We start from the raw sequence: 20,760 nt of genomic DNA on the forward strand, positions 1-20,760 counted from the left end.
GTCAACACACAGTAAAGAATCACCAACGCCCGAGATTCGGTCCTAGCTCCAAGAAGACTTTGCGGTCTTCCTCGAGGATAGAAGTGAATTTCTGGTGGCCACAGCATATGACTTCATAATCATACACACAATGTCATATGCCGGTAACAAGGCACAACAAGCACAACTAAAAAAGATAGAAGAGTTTAGTTGAGATAACATTATGGAAAACATGTCGATACATAGATATCACCAAGCAGAGGTCAACATTGAAGCTGTGATTTATTTGAAAAAAAAACAATTTGGGCATGTGATCCTATGTAGCTTGTATGTCACACTTGATTTTCTCTTTTGTTCCTCATTTGAGTAACACAATATATTTCTTCTTCAAAACTCAGGAAAAAGCAGAAATAATATGGAATTTGATAAGTCCATCTCTAATTTTCATTCTTTAGAAAAATTGTATGGTATAGCTTCAATGACACATCAACCCTTCTTTCCCAACCATCGGGTCGACCTGAGTTTGCGCAACCATGGAGGTCGTCTATGGACTTGAAGAAGAAGAAGACGTGTCTGAGAAGGAAGTGTCCCAGACGTAGACAACTAGTAAAAAAATATTTTGGGGAGGGAGTGATGTCATTTTCATTTGTTCCACAAATCATCGATCACTATATATAAGTCAACACATCTGCATGTCACACTAGAAGTCATGATAAGTCCACGGGGCCGTGCATGGACTTGAAGAAGAAGATGCCAGATAATGATAGGGGCGGAAAAGAAAGACAATGCTACTATGGCACCATATATGATGAGGAGGCGACAACAATGAAGGAGAATTGAGCCGTCGTCGTTGTCGTTGTTATCGGAGGAGATTCGACAACCCACCCATTTTCTAGCTAGCCTTAACCCTTATCCTTGCACCGACATATACAGGTTGCGGATTCTTTCTACATTTACCGCGATGATTACATGCACGTCGCTATGGGGATGGAGGCCTTCACCATTAAAGGTGACAAAGATCAAGATGATGGGTGAAGGGAGACCTCGATGGACCTGCCTTCCCTCATTTTGTGTCCGCATATCGCCATGCACTATATGGGGTATCTGGTCTACTTCATCGACAAGATCAACACAACTAAGGATGCTCCTTGCGGGCGCCACTCCATTTCAGCCTTCAAGGGGAGATTTGGTTTCACTCCCTTGATCAACAACATGGACTACCCTCAAGCCCAAGATGAAGATGTTAGTGTGTACTCAATCCCTCCCATTTTGTTGGCATATTGCTTGCTATTTGTCTAAACTCTGTTGCGAATGTATCATCAAACACCAAATGAGAGAAGAGCCAGAAAAGACCAGTGACCAAGAGAGGCCATGTGAAGTCCACAAACCAAGCAGTGCAAACCACTCGCATACAGATCAGATCTGCCTAACAACGTCTCTTCTTCTTGTGAAAGTCAACAACTTTGGTTCTTGAGAAACTAGTAGAAAATCTCATTTGCACCAAATCAAGCCAAGTGAATCTAGATGAGCATGTCAGTTAATCAAAGCTTGTGCAATAGTACAATCAACCCGTTTGGTTCTTCAATGATTCTATTACCGAACCCAACTTGTAATTAAGTCACATTTGCTATACTCTAAAGGTTTCTATAATATGATTGCCTAATATATAATAGAAACCACTATTAAAATATTTGTTCGTATGTACGATTTACAAATATCTACCATGTTATTCAATAATATTAAAAGATATATGGACACACACACACACATACACACACATATTACAGAAAGCATATTCTCTTATATATATGCCGGTATATGTGTATACACTATATAGTTTATGCAATATTAGAAAATTATTTTGAAGGATTTTAACAAAAAAGAGATTTGGTAAATCATACAATTTAAATTATGTAGAACCAAAAATTTGATTGATATACATTACAATTGTGTAATGATGAATATATTATTTGAAAACATTCATATGTGACCGAGTAATAAAAATTGTATTAATTGAAATTATAATATGGTCACTTAATTTAAAATATGTATAAAAGTTCAGTACAACAAATAGTTATTTTACATCGCCGGGGGGTATAAAATAGTCATTTGCACAGGAAAGGCAAATGTATTCCGCTCTTTCTGAGCAGACAGCTATGCCAAGTTAAAGCTCACGGTGTGCAATGTCATCACCTCAGTGTCTATTCTCCCCTCTAGCTTCAAAGAACTTTGCCAAAACTCATACTAGGTGTAGAATCCACCTATTGAGATGAAAGGAGGGTTGCATGGTTTTTTATTGAGACAAAATGATTAATGTTGCGAACAATTTTTCATTATCGTCAATGTACACTTAAATAGGAAATTTGTGTATTATGAAGCAGAAAAAACAACCATAAAAAATGGAAGGAATGGGTGAATAGTGGACTTACTAGGTTTCTCCAGTGGCTAGCGACTTCAGGTTTTGTTGATCCATTATGTATTTTTGGTATAACTAATCATCCTCGGCATCCACGTTGGGCTTCTTCATCTTTGGTGCATTGATGACTCTCTTGGCGACGCTCTTAAGAATTTTTTTCTTCTCATTTAAGTTTGGGATGCTGCTCGCTTCAATAATCTTTTTTGCTTCTGGTAATCTGGTGGTTGCATGAAGAACATGGGCAAAAAAGTGAGCATTGTTGGGCCAATAGATATAAGAGAAAAGGGAGACACCTGCATAACAAGAACAATACCTGTTGGGCCAACAGATTGCCCCTACTATGCAAGCCACGGCGTCATGTCAAATAGAATCTCGGCCATCTGCTTTGAGTAAATTGATTGAAGAGCTGACACAAGCTTGGTCCTCTGCTATGACTGAATTGATTGGAGATCCGAAGAAATTGAGTTCATAGTAGATTGCAACTCCGTTGCAAATAGATCCTTGTGTTTGTCATACACTCGCTGAAGATGTGACGGTACGTACATAGAGAAAATAACAAATTGTTTCAAGTGAAAAGAAAGGGGGGAAATAGGAACTAATAACGGCAGTATTATGTAGTTCTATGGGAAAAGGGACCCTTCAAATCTTGACTTAGGATTCAAATACATCGTTCATTGCAGCCCCCACACGCACTAGTGCAGAACCGGGATGTATCACCAGTCCGTAAGGGCCTTTAGTGCCGGTTCTGCAACTGGCACTAAAGAGTGGGGACTAAAGGCCCCCCCACCTTTAGTACCGGTTCTGCACGAACCGCCACTAAAAGGCCACCACGTGGCACGAGCCAGCGCCGGGGGCGGGGAGCCCTTTAGTACCGGTTGGTACACCAAGCGGTACTAAAATATTTGGGTGGTTTTGATTTTATTTTTTATTTTTCCTTTGATTTTGTGTTTTCCATTTAATTCTTTTTTGTTTGCTGGTATTTTACGATACTACATATTGTACACATGGCGACGGATTACTCACGCACGGCGGTGAGCATCATGAAATTGGTGATGACGATGGCGACGGATTCCCTTCTTCGGAGCCCCGAATAGACTCCAGATCAGCCCTCCCGAGAGGTTTTAGGGCTTGGCGGCGGCTCCGTATCGTAAAACGCGATGAATCCTTCTTCTTGATTTTTTTCTCCCCGAAAGCAAATATATAGAGTTGGAGTTGAGGTCGGAGGAGCTCCAGGGGGCCCACGAGGTAGGGGGGCGCGCCCAGGGGGGCAGGCGCGCCCCCACCCTCGTGGCTAGGGTGTGGGTCCCCTGGTCTTCATCTTTTGCAAGGATTTTTTATTATTTCCAAAAAGACGTTCCGTGAAGTTTCAGGTCATTCCGAGAACTTTTGTTTCTGCACATAAATAACACCATGACAATTCTGCTGAAAACAACGTCAGTCCGGGTTAGTTCCATTCAAATCATGCAAGTTATAGTCCAAAACAAGGGCAAAAGTGTTTGGAAAGTAGATACGACGGAGACGTATCAGCCACCAATCGGTACTAAATGTCAATTTTGGCCAGGCCAAGCGGCGGGAAGTGCCCCCCTTTAGTACCGAGTGGTGGCTCCAACCACTCGACAATAGGGTCGGTTGGAATTTCATTGTGCTCTTGCCTTCAAGAATATTTTCATTGTGCTCTTGAACAACTTCTTTACTTGAAAGCTTGATCCCATCACCTATAGTTTTTACTTTCTCATCTTTAAAGGAATCGTCTTGAAGCAGCCGATTCAAAAAAAAATCCATTAAGACCAATCGGAATAGACTGGTCATCACTTGGTGTTTCAACAAATTTTAATCGTCCTTTATCAATGGCCGATTTAACTATTTGATGAAACATGTTGCAATCATCAAAACTATGCTTGGACGAATCATGCAACTTGCAATACATTCGTCCTTGGATTGATGGCTTCACATGGTGGTCAAGAACTCTAATGTGATTATTTTTCAGCAACAAATCAAATATTTGATCACACATGCTTGAATTGAAGGTATACTTCTTGTTTTCTAGCCGATCTTGGTGTGCAAACGGCTTTGGAGTTAAGCAAACGAATGGTTCAAATTTGGAATATCCTCATTCGGCTATGCATTGTGTTTTGCACCCTATCTTCGATGTATCTGGATAAGATATTATATTAGCATCAGATTTCTCAAAAGAATTTGACCTTGGCTTTAAATTTCTGAAACAAAAATAGTTAGAATACACATGTCTTAGTTGAGACCAAGTGCAAGCCAAGTATGAAACAAGCAAAGCTACCCAATTAGATATGAAATTTTGATAAAGCAATGGGGAAAACTTTGGCTGCAATAATAGGTCACTATCGGTCTTTATAAATGGCACAATAGGTTGACCGATATGCTCTATAACAGTTTTATTGCTAACAAGTAAATTTCCCTTCTTCATCGGTCTTTCAAAATGGATGAAGGGAGGCCTCGATGGACCCGCCTTCCCTCATTTCGTGTCCACATACCGCCATGCACTATATGGGGTATTTGGGCTACTTCATCGACAAGATCAACAACTACTGATGCTCCTTGAGGGCACCGCTCCATTTCAGCCTTCAAGAGGAGACATTTGGTTTCACTCCCTTGATCAAGAACATGCACTACCCTCAAGCCCAAGATGAAGATGTTAGTGTGTACTCCCTCCCATTTTGCTGGCATATTGCTTGCTATTTGTCTAAATTCTCTTGTGAATGTATTATCAAACACCCAATGAGAGAAGAGCCAGAAAAGATCAGTGACCAAGAGAGGCCATGTGAAGTCCACAAACCAAGCAGTAGCAGACAGATGAGATCTGCCTTGCCTAACAACGTCCCCTTCTTCTTGAGAAAGTCAACAACTTTGGTTGGGTCGTCGTGCCATGCCAGCGACCGACGGCAGGCAACAACCTCCATTGATCCATTCACTATACCACGACGTGCTTAGCCAGCACAGCACAGCTGCAAACCAACCAGCGGGGGAAGATCTACCTACCCAATCCCTCCCTCGATCATGGCCGCCGCGCCCACCGTCGCCAAGTCGCCGCCGGCGCTCGTGCCCCCGGCGGGGCCGACCCCGGGAGGCACGCTCCCGCTCTCCTCCATCGACAAGACCGCCGCCGTCCGCGTCATGGTTGACTTCATCCAGGTCTTCCACTCCCCACCTTCCGGCGACGACCAGGTGGCCACCATGCGCCAGGGCTTCGCCAGGGCGCTCGTCCCCTACTACCCGGTGGCCGGCCGCATCGCCGAGCCGTCCCCGGGCGAGCCCGTCGTCGACTGCACCGGCGAGGGCGTCTGGTTCGTCGAGGCCGCCGCCAGCTGCTCCCTCGCCGACGTCAACGGCCTCGAGGACCGCCCGCTCGCCATCCCCAAGGCCGACCTCATCCCCCGCCCTCCCGCCGACCACAAGCTCGACGACCAGATCCTCCTCGCGCAGGTCAATTGCTTGCTCATCTCATCTCGTCTTGTCCGGATCCCGATCCCGATCCCGATCCCGATCCAGCAGGAACTCAAAATTTACACCTTTCTCCGTGCGCTGCAGATCACCAAGTTCAGCTGCGGCGGGTACGCCGTCGGCATTTGCTTCAGCCACCTGGTGTTCGACGGCCAGGGCGCGGCGCAGTTCCTCACGGCCGTCGGCGAGATGGCGCGGGGCCTCCCGGAGCCGTCGACCAAGCCGATCTGGTCCCGCGACGCCATCCCCAACCCGCCCAAGCCGCCGCTCGGCCCGCCGCCGTCCTTCACCGCCTTCAACTTCGTCAAGTCCACCGTCGAGATCTCGCTGGACAGCATCAAGCGCGTCAAGGACCAGGTCGCCGCCGAGACGGCCCAGAGGTGCTCCACCTTCGACGTGGTCACCGCCATGATCTTCAAGTGCCGGGCCGCGGCCATCAGGTCCGCGCCCGACGCCGAGGTGCGCCTGGGCTTCGCCGCCGGCACCCGCCACCTGCTTACCAACGCGCTGCCGTCGCCCGACGGCTACTACGGCAACTGCGTGTACCCTGGCGGCCTCGCCAGGACAAGCCAAGAGGTGACCGAGGCGTCGCTGGTGGAGATCGTGACGGCGATCCGGGAGGCCAAGGACGCGCTGTCGGCGCGGTTCTTGGACTGGCTGGGCGGCGGCGCCAAGGACAGCCACTACAACGTGTCGCTGGACTACGGCACGCTGGTGGTGACCGACTGGAGCCACGTCGGGTTCAACGACGTCGACTACGGCTTCGGCGAGCCCACCTACGTCTTCACATTGAACGACGATGTCAACATTGTGCCGTCCGTGGTGTACCTCAAGCCGCCCAAGCCGAAGCAGGGCATCCGGCTGGTGCTCCAGTGCGTCGAGGAGCCGCACGCAGCCGTCTTCACCGATGAGCTTGAGAAGCTCGCCTAAGAGAGCATTCTTTACCTTACAGAAGAATTACAGGTGGGATTTGGAGTTGCAGTTGTTGTTGTTGTTGTTGTTGTTGTTGTTGTTGTTGTTGTTGTTGTTGTTGTTGTTGTATTCTCCATCTTGTTGTGTGTTGTAGTATTATTCATTCGACACCAGACTTAAATTTGCTTCCAACAAACAAATAAATAAATCAATGAGGGGTTCTTTCTTTCTTTCTTTGTGTCTCACTGTATACTTACATTGTACATGTATTTGACATTGTGAATCAACAGAATCATGTCATGTGTTCCAAATGAATCATTCATTGTAGACTGTCAACCACAAGCTTGTTTGGTGTTATTGCATTTGCATTCTTGGTTCAAATGCTTTGTTGGGTGTTATATGCAAGTCAGTAGGTGTGGGAACGAGATCCTCTAACATCACAAAGAGATGTTAGGAAAGCTACAGTACCCTGACATCCTTTCTTCGCATCTATATGATTAAGCCTAAAATGATTTGAATTATTTTGTAAATTACAAATCTACTTTATACATTTACAATAATTACATATAAACAAAATTATGGTGTAATAAAATTAATTTCGGATTTTATTTTTACGAACAGTAATTGTGCATATTGTCTTTGCGAATTACACTGTAGCTTCGTGACATCTCTTCATGATGTTAGAGGATCCGTTCCCGTAGTTGTGTAGGAGCTCTGTTTTTTCTCTTCTTTTTGGATTGATGATTGAGAACCGTGCCATACATTGCTTGAAACATATACTCCTACAAGTTAGTAGGAGTAGTTTTATTGCCAAGACTAAATAAATACTACGTACAATACTGTAGAAGAATTTCAAGATGCAGGATAGTGTAGAATCTTGTATAATGCGCTGATGGAAACGGGGCCGAGTCCGGCAAGGAAACATCTCCCAATAAGAAGCGGATTAGGTACTACGGATTCATCCATCGCCATGGATTGTTATTACAGGCAGGCAGGTGAGGCAATCTTCAGTTCAGTTTCCTGCTCCTCCAGGGGCATGGGCACCAACAAGAAGAAGAAGAAGAAAAAGAAGAAGAAGAAGAAGAAGACGGCCACAACTGTCAATGGCGAGGGCAGAAAGAGAAACAAGGCTATTGTCTTTCCCCCCGAGTTGTTGCTGGAGGAGATGGTGTGGGAGATCTTGATCCGTCTACCCGTGAAATCCCTCACGAGGTTCAAGCAGGTGAGCAAGGCCTGGCACGCCATCATCTCCGACCCTCTCTTGGTCCGCGCCCACCTCCACTGCTCCAAACACACACAACGTCGCGTCCCTTCTTCCTTCCTCATCGCTCCACGTGTTTTTCTACAATCGGACGTACCTTACACTCCCATCTCCACCGACATCCGCTTCTACCACTGGTCTTTACCATTACAACAACAACAACTGCAAAGGCCCTCATGTAGGAGGAGGACGAGGAGTACTGCTAGTAGAGAAAGTGCAACGCTCCTTTACCAAAGGCACTTCCCGCCCGGCGAGTTCACACTCGGGGCCCCAATGGCGCACTGCGACGGCTTGGTGTTGCTCCCCAGCGACACCAATGTCTACGTCTTCAACCCCGCCATAAGAGATGTCGTTGCACTGCCCGAGAGCCGACGCAACGTGATCCAATATCCCACCTGCCTTCCCGTTGGCCTTGGTCTTGATCCTTCTACCGGCAAATACAAGGTTGCACGCTCTTTCTACCGTCATTGCGACGATTACGGCCATGTCACCATGGGGATGGAGGTCTTCACAATTAGTAGCGGCCGAGACCAAGATGATGGGTGGAAGGAGACCTCGGAGGATCCCCCTGCCCTCATCGCATATCAGCAGACCGCCGTACAGTGCAAGGGGTATCTATTCTACTTCATCGATAAGGTCAACCATCCATGCCTTCCGCAGGCGTTACTCCATTTCAGCCTTCAGCATGAAACATTTGGTTTCACTCCATTGCTTGACACGGTGTACCCTCAAGTCAAAGACAAAGATATTATCCTCCATGAGCTTGACGGAGAACTATGCGCCGCTTTCTTCTCTGAGTGCTTGCAACGTGTATTGGTATGGATGACAAGAGATTTCATGGATCCTAGAAGGAGCTTGTACTACACAATCAATTTCTCGAGCCTTTGTTATCCAATGGCGTAAGTGGTCGGACCCTTCCCCGGGAGCCTGCGCAAGCGGGAGCTACATGCACCGGGCTGCCCTTTTTTTTGTTATCCAATGGCGTCACTTGGCAGTGGTACCGGGGTTCTTTTAGTTCATAATGGTTGTACTCCCTCCGTTCCTAAATATTTGTCTTTCTAGACATTTCAAATGACTACTACATACGGATGTATGTAGACATATTTTAGAGTGTAGATTCACTCATTTTGCTCCGTATGTAGTCACTTGTTGAAATGACTAGAAAGACAAGTATTTAGGAACGAAGGGAGTATTTACCGTTACCACTTGCAATCTAACAACACCTTCAAAGAAGACGACATATTTGATATTAATGGCCTAAGGTTCCTTGGGCCCAATGAAGAAGACATCTTGAGGCATGCATGGAAAAATCTATACTGCTTCGACCGTGTTTCTTACACAGAGAGCCTTGTTCCAGTTAGCCCTCCTAAGATGAGCTTTAATGTCTAAGGAGAAGCATGTCCACCTTCTTCAATGGATCATCTAACATTTCTCTTGGGTGAAAGATGAAGCACCATGAAGATTTAGACAAAGTTGACCTAATGTTGTTTTTATTTCCTTAGAAACTCGCATTAAGCCTTCATACATTTACATTACAAGTGCGATTGGGACTTGTTGTATTCTTTTTTCTATGTTATATTGTCCATTCCACACTTTGTGTCCAATAAATCCATGATTATATGTGTTTATACTTTTCGTACTATTTTTTTAATAATATATAAATGCCATCCTCCAAAATTTTCATATGCTTCAAAGCACCAGTGTTAAGACATATCTCTCTCGATATAGTTTTGGTGATTGATGACAACATGTTTGCGGACTAACCGTGTGCTTTGAGCATTTCAGAGATTCATCCTTTGGCTCGAGACGATTTCTTTCCCCTCGGAGTGTTTTTCAAGGCGGTGTAGCTCTTTCGTTTCTTGTTGGTGGACTAGTTTCGTAGGAGTCACCGTACTATCAAGAGGGGGTCCGCTTTGATAAGGCTAGGGTGGAATCATCACGTACACTTCCGTTTCACACCCTCTGGGCCTTCCCGCGTCGTTGGAGGTTTGTTTCCCTGTTGTTTGGGCAGTCTTTGGCCTCAGCGGTAGTACCGCGGTGTCCAACGGTAGTACTGCTTGAGGGTCCTCAGCGACAGTACCGGTGCGGTACCGGACCACTACCGCCTCGATTCGAGGGGGGCGCATCTCGTGTCGGGTTGAGCGGCACTTGTAGCGGTAGTAGGTGCGGTAGTACCGCTCGAGAGCGGTAGTACCGCCCTACCACCGCGGCAGTACCGCACTGGGCCGGCGCCGGAGCACAAGGGTTGTGCAATTTCGAATTGATTGATTGATTGATGTGTACCCACCGTCATCACCACTCCCACGCTAGCAGAGCCGGCGGAGGTAAAATGAAACGACGACCTACCGGTGGAGGAGAGACCGCAATGCAGCACAGGCGGAGATCGCCTCTCTAGGGTTTAGAGCGGAACAATAAAAATTGTTTTGTGTCGTAACTTGGTAGAAAGGAAAATCATATCATATCTACCAGTTTCAAAATACTCCGTATTGCGGAAAATAAAATCCACGCACACATAGGAGATATGTTGGCACGTTGTGCACATGTGAAATTCGGTAAGAATATATCGTATCTATAAGTGCCCTGTACACTTTGGGTTTCCTTGGATTTTACAACGAAAGTAGGAGGCCGTACGTGTTATGGAAGAAAAGATCCCAACCCAAACAAACTACTACTAGTACTAGTTATTGTTATAGCTAACTAACACGGATCGTATACCTCAAAAAAAAAAAAACTAACACGGATCGTAGGTGCTCATTGCAATTCTTCCATCGCGCGTGCATTGCATAGACTACACATTAATCCATATTGCTCATCGATGGGCAACTGCGGGAGCAGAAAGAGAAAGAGGGACAGTCTGCGCCGCCGCCGACGACTATCGTCGTCTTCCCCCCTGAGTTGTTGCTTGAGGAGGTGGTGTGGGAGATCTTGATCCGTCTACCCGTCAAATCCCTCACGAGGTTCAAACTCGTGAGCAAGGCCTGGCACGCCATCATCTCCGACCCTCTCTTCGTCCGCGCCCACCTCCGCTGCTCCCAACACCGACAGCGCCGCGAACCTTCTTCCTTCCTTATCGCCCCACATATTTATGTCGGACCGGAGGATCCTTACCAAGACCTCTCCACCAACATCTGCCTGTATAGCTGGTCTTTACCATTGCAGCAGCAGCAACAACAAGAACAACGAAGATCCTTACTTGGTAGGAGGATCAGGAGTGATAGTAGTACTGGCAGTGCAAGTTCAACTGCAACACTCCTTTACGAAAGTCACATCCCGGCAGGCGAGTTTGAGGTCGTTTCCCGAATGGCCCACTGCGACGGCTTGGTGTTGCTCCCCACCAACACCATTGTGTATGTCTTCAACCCGGCCACAAGAGATGCCATTGCGCTGCCCGAGAGCCACCGCAACATGATGGAGTACATAAATTGCCTTCCGGTTGGTTTCGGCCTTGATCCTTCCATCGAAAGATACAAGGTTGCACGCTCTTTCTAACGCGGTTGTGACGACAACGGCCACGTTACCATGGGGATGGAGGTCTTCACAATTAACGGTGCCGGCAGGACGAGTGGAGGGAGACCTTGGTGGATCTCCCCGCCCTCATCTCGTGTCCACAGACCGCCACATGTTGCAAGGGGTACCTATTCTACTTCATCGACAATGTCAGCCATCCATGCCCCCCCCCCGCGAGCACTACTCCACTTCGACCTTCAACATGAAATATTTGGTTTCACTCCGTTGCTTGACACCTTGTATCCTCAAGTAAAAGACGAAGATATAATCCTCCATGAGCTTGACGGAGGACTATGCGCCACTTTCTTCGCCAAGTGCTTGCAACACGTAGCGATCTGCATGACAAGAGATGTCCTGGATCCGGTATGGAGCTTATACTACAAAATCAATGTCTCAAGCCATTGTTTGCCAATGGCCTACACTACAAGGGTTCTTTTAGCATATGATCATCTATCGTGCCGTTACTACTTGAAAGCTCATGGCGCCTTCAAAGAAGATGTCATTTTTGATATGGATGACCTAAAGTTTCTTGGGCCCAATGGAGAAGACACCTTGGGCCATGCATGGCAAAAAAAGAAATGGTGGTTCGACCTAGTTTCCTACACGGAAAGGCTTGTTCCTGTTACTCCTCCTAAGCAGAGAGAGAATCTCTGAAACTCAAACACATGGTAACGTGTACCTGGAATTGGATCTGTAGAATTATTGGTTCAGTCATTACATGTACACGCGCACCTAAACAAAGAAGCTAGTAATAAAAAGAAATAAAGAAAATTTGAATCAGCACTGGACCTGGCCGCAGTCCTCGACGGCGCTGCGGCAGCATCCAACGGCCTCCATCTTCTGCACGACGCCGTATCCGTCGACGACCTGGCTGAAGACGACATGCTTGCCGTGAGACAAGCAACTTTTGGTTGAACGAGAAACTCTTACAGGTAGTGTGTGTGAGAGAAAAAGAGAGACAAGCATTTTGGTTGCTGTATTGATACTGTCATAGACAACTTGATTATTTTGGGTTGCTGTATGTTGTATTGAAACTTGAAAAGCGGATGGCCGCAAAAAACTATTGTGCGCCCCGGTCACCCCGCCGGAAGGCCTGGAGCGACGAACAACGAAAACCTACCTAAGAGCTCCAAGCGGGCAAAGCTACATCACCATCCGTTAGATCAGAGCTTCCCGACACTACCACACCAGCAGAGCCGACGGGGGAGAAAGGGACGGCGACCTACCAGCAGAGGAGAGATGGCGGCGCGGGGAGCCCGGAGGTCTCCTCCCCAGGGTTTATTAGAGAGGAACAGCTTGTAAACATTCTAGAATTTGTTTGTTATCGTAACTTATTAAAAAAATCAGACCACATCTGCCAGTTTCAATTATTATTTTTACGAATACCAGTTTGACAATTTTGCAAGAAAAAAAAGATGCATGTAAGAGATATGTAGGCACGCTGTATACTCTTGAAATTCGGTAAGAAGATATCGTGTCTACAACTCCCTGTATATACTTTGGTTTTCCTTGGATTTTACAACGGAAGATGGGGTCGTGTCCGATCCATATACGTGCCAGATCGTACGTGTACATGTCCGGGAAGAAAACATCCCAACCCAAACAAACTTGTACTAGTAGTAGCAGGGAGGGGAGGGAGGCCCCATGGGAAATTGCTCGTCAATGACAATGGGAATTGTGAGAACAGCAGCAAGAGAAAGAGGGACAGCCTGCCGCCGCCGCAGATTACCATCATCCCGCCTGAGTTGTTGCTGGAGGAGGTGGTGTGGGAGATCCTGATCCGGCTGCCGGTGAAATCCCTCGCGAGGTTCAAGCTCGTGAGCAAGGCCTGGCACGCCATCATCTCCGACCCTCTCTTTGTCCACGCCCACCTCCACTGCTCCCAACAACACCGACAGCGCCGCGGCCCTTCTTCCTTCCTCATCGCCCCGCATATTTATCACCAAACCCCCGACGTCTCTATCAACGTCCGCTTCTACCACTGGTTTTTGCCGTTACGACAAGAACAACATGAACAACAACCCTTCTACCACTGGTTTTTGCCGTTACAAGAACAACAGGAACAACAACAAAGATCATCGTTCGGTAGGAGGATGCGGAGTTATACTGCGAGTGCCGGTTCAACTGCGACGCTCCTTTACGAAAGGCACTTCCCGATTAACGAATTCAAGGAGGGAGACCTTGGTGGACCCTCCTGCCCTCATCTCGTGTCCACAAACCGCCACACACTGCAAGGATTACCTATTCTACTTCATCGATAAGGCCAACCATCCATGCCCCCCACGGGCACTACTCCGTTTCAGCCTTCAACACGAAACATTTGGTTTCACTCCGTTGCTTGACACCTTGTACCCTCAAGTACAAGACAAAGATATTATCCTCCATGAGCTTGACGGGGAACTATGCGCCACTTTCTTGGTTGAGTGCCTGCAGCGTGTAGTGGTCTGTATGACAAGAGATGTCCTGGATCCGAGATGGAGCTTATACTACACGATCAATGTCTCGAGCCTTTGTCATCCAGTGGCCTATGCTACCGGGGTTCTTGTAGCGTTTAATCGTCAAGAATACCGTTTCTACTTGCAAGCTCACGGCGCCTTCGAAGACATATTTGATATAGACGACCTAAAGTTTCTCGGGCCCAACAGAGAAGTCACCTTGGGCCATGCATGGAGAAAGAAATGCTGGTTCGACCTAGTTTCGTACACGGAAAGCCTTGTCCGTGTTACTCCTCTTAAGCCAAGCTTACATGCCTTGGGAGGATCGTGCCCACCTTCTTGAATGGATCACCCAACGTTTCTCTCAAGCAAAAGGTGATGACGAGGAATAAAGATTTTGACAAAGTTGATCTAATGTCGTTTCTATTTGCTTAGAATGTTCGTCGTAGCCTTGGTCTGTTGAATCATAAAAGGTTAATCTCCTCGTTATGTATCGTGCAATAGAGCGTGATTATATTCACTATTTTGTGTGATTCTGCAAATACTTTTTTGTTACCTAAAAGAGAAACCATGGGGTTGTTTGTTGCAAGAACAAATTTGCATGATTCTACTATTCAACCCAAAAAAAAAACATAAACTAGAACTAAAAGGAGGTGACAGATTAATGTTTACTCAATTGATGTTTGAACGACTCGCCATTTTCATCAAAATCTGTGTTGATGCTGGTTTCTTTTTCAATCAAAAAGAAAAAAAGACTGGACGATCTCCAAGCAGCTAGAGCATGGATAAATCTTGCAGGTTAGCCATGACAGGCTAGAATCTCTGTAACTGGTGAGATTGGAATTGGATGTCTAGATTTATTTCTTGAGTTATTACACGGCCGGGCACACAGCTAAACAGACTGGGAAGTCTAGATCAATTCAATCCACATGTTCTTGACAGTCTTGCTTACAGGGCATGTGCATTCAGTTTGATAACCTGAAACCTATTCCTTCCAAACAATAATAATCAAGAGAAATTGAGAGCAACAGCTACCTAAATGAAACTTCATTCATTTGACTATATAATTTGCACAAAAACAACATGACAACCCACAAGTGAAGTACGTACATGATCAGGTCAGGGACACCTTCACTTCATATCATCATATTCGATACCAAATGGAATCCTAAACCAACATAAACAGCAGCAGCTTCACTAGTATGTGCAAAACTGAAACGAACACACAAACAGAGACAAAACACAGAGCAACTAGCCAGCTGATGTTACTGCTTGTCAACTTGGTGTCCCAATTACTGCTTGCCCCCCTACACTATCGCCGCTGTTGCGGAGGCCGGGCTCTTCCTCCGTCCCCGCGCCTCTGTCGTCGCCGAGAGCAAACTCACTCACGTCCAAACGGTGATGGACCAGCTTGCTCTTTGTGCGACCTCCTGCCCGCCGACAATATTAGAATCTTCGCTAATCTGTTGTTAAAAAAAAATTGTGCATTTGGAGCACACTGGGCATCATCACTTGTTCTACTGTGATGATGCTGCTGCTGTTTCCTCCGTCTAGCACCTGTCCAGATTTGGATGTAAACTCTAAACTGTAACCAACCGTCGAGATTATGAAACTGAGGCTGCTTAAATGTAAAATAAGAACTTTGCTGTGCTTATAATTAATTAACAGCTGAATGTTTTTTGTTTAGTCTAGCTGAACAATAATAATGCAGCTTCAGAATTCAGAACTGTTGGTTCATTATCCAAGAAATGCCAAACATGGGACCATGGATTGTTCAATACATTTTCTGGATTCTAACTGCATACTATGTAAGAGCATCACTTGGTCGCTAAGGTCTCTCATGGACAATCCAGGTTCATAATGCCCTATTCCTAGGTCCTTATGACCAACTAAAATCACAAATCTTGTGAAAGAAAATACTCCAAAAAACACAATTCACCATGGACATGATAACAACAACGTTATGGACTTCTGATACCAAAAGAAGTTCAGAAGAATAGATAAAAGAGAATAAGCAGCAACAGAGGGACATACATATCCTTGCATCTGGCCTCCACTACAACACCTCTTCATAGTCGCCCGCTTCATCTTCATCCTCCGACTGAACCTGCCAGGCGAAATTAAACAGCAACAGCAGAAAGAAATATATTCAGATTTAGCTAGCTCGAGCATATGAATGAAACAATCATAGTAGCTCTAGCGTATGATTGAAACTATCATAGAATCGATGATAAAAGAACTTGTGCTACTGCATAATCAATGTGTCAAGCCTTTTGTCATCCAATGGCATCACTTGGCAATTCAATCTACATCCTTGGGGCGGGGCGTGCATAGAAACAGGGATGCTGGTTCCACAGAGTTTCTCTCAGGCAAACGATGAACAAGCCTGAACAAGATTCAGACATTTATAATTTTTAATTCTATTTCCTAGTAGAATCTTCATACCATGGTCTTCTAGTCTTAGTAGTCTGTTGAATCAGAACCAGTTAATCTTGTGTTGGATCATGTCAATGTGAACTGAATTCATGCCTGAACCACTCAACATGTCAACATAATTTGTAATCCTGCTGCTGATTCCTATAGTTTTCAACATGTTGAACCACTCAACATGTCAACATGTTTTTCAACCAGAGAAAAGATGGGACCATCTCTAGTCTATTCTTCTCATCTTCAAGCAGCTAGACTAAGCATGGATAGTGAAATCTTGCAGGTTAGACATAACAAGAGAGAAAGAATCTCTCACTAAAACTTTAGAGATTGATGAAACTGAATCTGTAAATTTATTCATTCATTCAGTCATTACACACGCCTAAACAAACTAGTAGTCCATCGGATCCATATCAACTGTCTCAGCTTCAGTAGTAAGTAAAAAAACAAGCTGAATGAATCATCAGATCAGCCAGGCACTGGTTACTCGCCGTCGGGGAGCTGGCCGCAGTCCTCGATGACGACGGGCTCGGCGGTGGCGCCACCGGACGAGCCGACGGCCTCCATCTTCTCCACGACGCGGTATCCATCGACAACCTGCCCGAACACGACGTGCTTGCCGTCGAGCCACGGCGTCTTGGCGGTGCAGATGAAGAACTGGGAGCCGTTGGTGCCGGGCCCGGCGTTGGCCATGGAGAGGACCCCGGGGCCCGTGTGGCGGAGCAGGAAGTTCTCGTCGGCGAACTTTTGGCCGTAGACCGACTCGCCGCCGGTGCCGTTGCCGCGGGTGAAGTCGCCGCCCTGGCACATGAAGCCCGGGATGATGCGGTGGAAGGCCGACCCCTTGTAGTGGAGCGGCTTGCCGCTCTTGCCCAGGCCCTTCTCGCCCGTGCAGAGCTGCCGGAAGTTGGCCGCCGTCTTGGGCACCTTGTCGGCGTAGAGCTCCATGATGACCCGGCCCGCCTTGGCCTGGCCGATGAGGATGTCGAAGAAGACCTTGGGGTTCTTGGCCGCCATGGCTACTTTCTGCTTCTATCTAAGATTTGCCTCAAAGGTATTGGAGTTAAAACGAATCAACAATTCAAGAAATTGAGCCCAATCTATCTAAGATTTGCCTCCAAGGTATTGGAGTTAAAACGAATCAACAATTCAAGAAAACAAATTGGGGAATGTGGTCATGGTCCTTGCGTGGCCTCCAGGGTAGCACTGCTGGAGGTCACAGGGCGAGGATCATGAAGATTGTAAGATTTGATTTGGCACAAACATTGAGCTCAGGAGGCCTTTGGATAATGACGCCTAGAAAGCCTTCGATATGTGCAGAGACAAGGAAACCAAAACCAAAACCAAAACCAAATCGAGTCACAAGAAACAAACACAGCTGTGAGGATAGAGAGAAATCTAGTCGAGATAAGAAGAAAAATCCTACCTTTCTTAATCTCCAGCAGCGGTGATGCTAGTTGAGTTGTGAGGAGGAGGAGGAGGAAGAAAATCTCCGGCAGCGGTGATGCTAGTTGAGTTGTGAGGAGGAGGAGGAGGAAGAAGATGGGGAAAACGGCGGCTGGATGGGGGAGATAAAAAGGGGAGGGTTTAGGGTTTTCAGAGCACACACTCCACGGGCTCTAATGGGCCTGGGCTCTAATTGGTAGGTGGCTCGAGCACGCACCTACCAATAAATAGCGGCCCATCTCATCTCAGCCGCACCTGACTCAACTAACAGCCCTGTTCTGTGTCAATTATGGCGGCCCATTCCACTGGGAGCCCAAAATTATAAATTAATTAATAATCTTTTCGTCTCAAAAGAAATTAATTAATAAATGATAAAAAAATTAACAACAAATATTTTCCATTAACAAGAAATTAGCTCTAGCTACTTTGTAGGATGTCAGACTGGAAAGCAACACCTTTAATTTGTGCTTATATGCTAATTTTACTTTTTAAGTACAATACTAATAATTTTTGAAATAAACTGAACACAGCTGCATATGTCTTCTATGTGTCGAGCAAAGCACCACTAATAATGGTGGTTACGCGGCAAACAAGTATGCATAACAGCCTGGGAAGATAGATGACCAAGTGCACAAGCAAAGATACATACATAATGTTCTCTTCTCCTGGGAAGATGACTAAGTGCAGAATATTAACTCTCCATTAACTAATTCTTTTTAGAAGCAAAGATGCACTCTCCATTATTTTTAGAAGCCAAAAATAATGAAACTTGCATAATGCAAAAAACGAAATAGTACAAGGTCAATAATGACTAAGAAGGAAAGGCACACGCTTGATATACACAAAAATGATGAAATCAACTAATCAAGACTCAGACAACCCCCTAGCTAAATGGCCTCCATTACAATTACTAAATTATCAAGCAGAAAAACAGAGGAAAAGCATAGCTAGAAGGGCATACGGCTAATAGTGATATATATAGGTGCTAGGCAGTAGGTTCTTAAACAGAGTAGTATGCGCGCGCATCATCAGAGATTTGACACATAGGATTAAGTGAAGTTAATCACATAGTCATCTCACAACATTACATGGTGAGCTACTTTTTTTTTTCAAAAAGGGGGATCTCCCCGGCCTCTGCATCAACATGGTGAGCTACTTGACATGGGCTTGAGAATGAGTACATATATTGTTGAACAACAGTTACCCTATCTTTCTTTGGTTCATTCTACCAGCTTTCCCGAAGCTCAACCTTTTGCTCACTGCCTTTTTAATTCATTGATTGATTCCTGAAGTTATGACATTCTGTTCCCTGTAAGGGTGGTACTAAGTTTGTCGGACATGTTGAAAAGAAAGGAAAAAAATTGAACAACTCATCATAAACTCATCCAACAACCAGTAGTAAAATAAGATCCCTCCTTTGTCACTTTAGTCCCTTTCTAAAAGGAATGTCAAATTGGTATAGAACTGGGAACCAGGCTTTTGGATAATGGATAATCAAATTGGCAGGCCATTAGGGAGACCGTGCCTGATTAATTATTCATCAAACCAAGCTAACCCTAGCATGTACCCCACTGCTAGTGCTAGAGTAGCCTTTATAAATGGGAAGGATTGATGATTCACTCCACAGGCTGCAAGGAACAAGAGTACACTACCAGCATCGATCAGGTAGCAGGAGCAATGACAGGGTTTTCCTCTCCATGCGGCGCATGCAAGTTCCTTCGGAGGAGGTGCGTCAATGGGTGTGTCTTCGCTCCACACTTCTGCCACGAGCAAGGGGCTGCACATTTTGCCGCCATCCATAAGGTGTTTGGTGCAAGCAACGCCTCGAAGCTCCTCACGAGCCTCCCGGCGACCGACCGCCGTGAGGCTGCGGTCACCATCTCCTACGAGGCACAGGCCAGGCAACATGATCCGGTATATGGTTGCGTCGCGCACATATTTGCTCTGCAGCAGCAGGTTAGTGAGTTATGCATTAGTCACACCGACTTGAACAACAATTCTATTGACTTCTGAATTTTCATTTGGTAAACTGCTAATTGCATGGACAGTGATAATATATTAGCAAAACTGATGGCATGCAATCTTCTCTTAGGTTGTAAATCTGCAAGCACAGTTGGAGTCGCTCAAAGCTCAGGAACCAGTACAAGGGTACACAAATACTTGTTCCGTATCAAGCCCTGAAGAAGACAGTATGAAGGCAAAGGTTATGGCTTGCCAGACAGTAAAGATTGAAAGAGAGAGCTACTACGGAAATGACGCCATGACCTCCTGCACTTCCATGCAATATTCTCAGGATTACAACAGTTCACATGTATACACACCGGACTATACAGCCTCGTTTAAATTTAATGATGAGAGTATACATGGTAGCACCATGTTTCCCGTTGATATGCAAGACTATCTGCAAGAGAATGGGTATTATGACACCGAGGGCCTCTAGTCGGCATATCTCAACTAGGTGTCACAGCATGTGCTTGGTAACTGCAAAGCTACCAGCAGTCCTCTTTTGGTAGTTCAAATTCTAAGCCATGGATAACCATTGTAAAATGTTCAAATTCTAAGCCTGTACTAAAATGCTGAATCAAACAGGGTGTAGAAGACATATGTTTTTTTTTTACTAACCATCAGTGATGAAGCATGCTGAAATGCTTCATCGCGCTTTTTTCGCTCTAGTGAATCATGAGAGATACTGATATGCCAAGATATGTTTTTCTCTCCCCTTTGAGGCATTTGGTTTCGTGCAAGCGAGAAAGGGAGTTCCGTGCTTAATTAGGGAACCACAACTAAGAGCATCTCCAGCCGCATCCCAACAGGGCCTCCCCAGGTGTTTTTGCCGCGTCGGGGCCCAAAAATCGGCTCAGTGGCGTCCCCAGAAACCCGTTTTTCGTCGGTTTAGGCCGAAA

At 45.9% G+C, this 20,760-nt stretch overlaps 4 protein-coding genes and 2 pseudogenes across 8 annotated transcripts; 5 read left to right on the forward strand and 1 right to left on the reverse strand.

Annotated features, from left to right (window-relative positions):
- The first annotated feature begins 5,268 nt into the window (after positions 1-5,268).
- Positions 5,269-7,011, forward strand: LOC125550148 (acyl transferase 4). The gene is made up of 2 exons (XM_048713065.2): positions 5,269-5,851; positions 5,957-7,011. The coding sequence occupies exons 1-2, from the start codon at positions 5,426-5,428 to the stop codon at positions 6,797-6,799; spliced, it is 1,269 nt and encodes a 422-aa protein (XP_048569022.1). The 5' UTR covers positions 5,269-5,425; the 3' UTR covers positions 6,800-7,011.
- An 806-nt stretch (positions 7,012-7,817) lies between these two features.
- Positions 7,818-8,869, forward strand: LOC147974222 (putative F-box protein At1g47790; annotated as a pseudogene).
- Positions 8,870-9,020: 151 nt separating this feature from the next.
- Positions 9,021-12,203, forward strand: LOC147974223 (putative F-box protein At1g47790; annotated as a pseudogene).
- A 585-nt stretch (positions 12,204-12,788) lies between these two features.
- Positions 12,789-14,327, forward strand: LOC147974224 (uncharacterized). The gene is made up of 4 exons (XM_087519401.1): positions 12,789-12,847; positions 12,939-13,010; positions 13,237-13,533; positions 13,721-14,327. The coding sequence occupies exons 1-4, from the start codon at positions 12,789-12,791 to the stop codon at positions 14,325-14,327; spliced, it is 1,035 nt and encodes a 344-aa protein (XP_087375527.1).
- Positions 14,328-15,020: 693 nt separating this feature from the next.
- LOC125550147 (peptidyl-prolyl cis-trans isomerase) lies at positions 15,021-17,988 on the reverse strand. 5 transcript variants are annotated; one of them, XR_007301541.2, is made up of 4 exons: positions 17,838-17,988; positions 16,903-17,447; positions 16,019-16,091; positions 15,021-15,414 (listed from the first exon to the last, which is right to left on the reverse strand). XR_007301541.2 is itself a non-coding variant. In XM_048713064.2 (3 exons), exons 2-3 carry the CDS (start codon positions 17,426-17,428, stop codon positions 16,075-16,077), a joined length of 543 nt encoding a protein of 180 aa, XP_048569021.1. In that variant the 5' UTR covers positions 17,429-17,447; positions 17,838-17,988; the 3' UTR covers positions 15,021-16,074. The 5 variants fall into 5 exon arrangements, 2 of the variants coding, with proteins under 2 accessions (XP_048569021.1, XP_087373483.1); XR_015600074.1 differs by having other exon boundaries at positions 15,021-15,447; XR_007301540.2 differs by having other exon boundaries at positions 15,021-15,541.
- A 1,486-nt stretch (positions 17,989-19,474) lies between these two features.
- LOC125550146 (LOB domain-containing protein CRL1) lies at positions 19,475-20,461 on the forward strand. Its single transcript, XM_048713062.2, has 2 exons — positions 19,475-19,813; positions 19,950-20,461. Exons 1-2 carry the CDS (start codon positions 19,535-19,537, stop codon positions 20,295-20,297), a joined length of 627 nt encoding a protein of 208 aa, XP_048569019.1. The 5' UTR covers positions 19,475-19,534; the 3' UTR covers positions 20,298-20,461.
- Positions 20,462-20,760: the final 299 nt, after the last annotated feature.

This window comes from Triticum urartu, chromosome 4A (genome assembly GCF_056163025.1).
Source record: "Triticum urartu cultivar PI428250 chromosome 4A, HENAU_Tu73, whole genome shotgun sequence".
Taxonomy (NCBI): domain Eukaryota; kingdom Viridiplantae; phylum Streptophyta; class Magnoliopsida; order Poales; family Poaceae; genus Triticum; species Triticum urartu.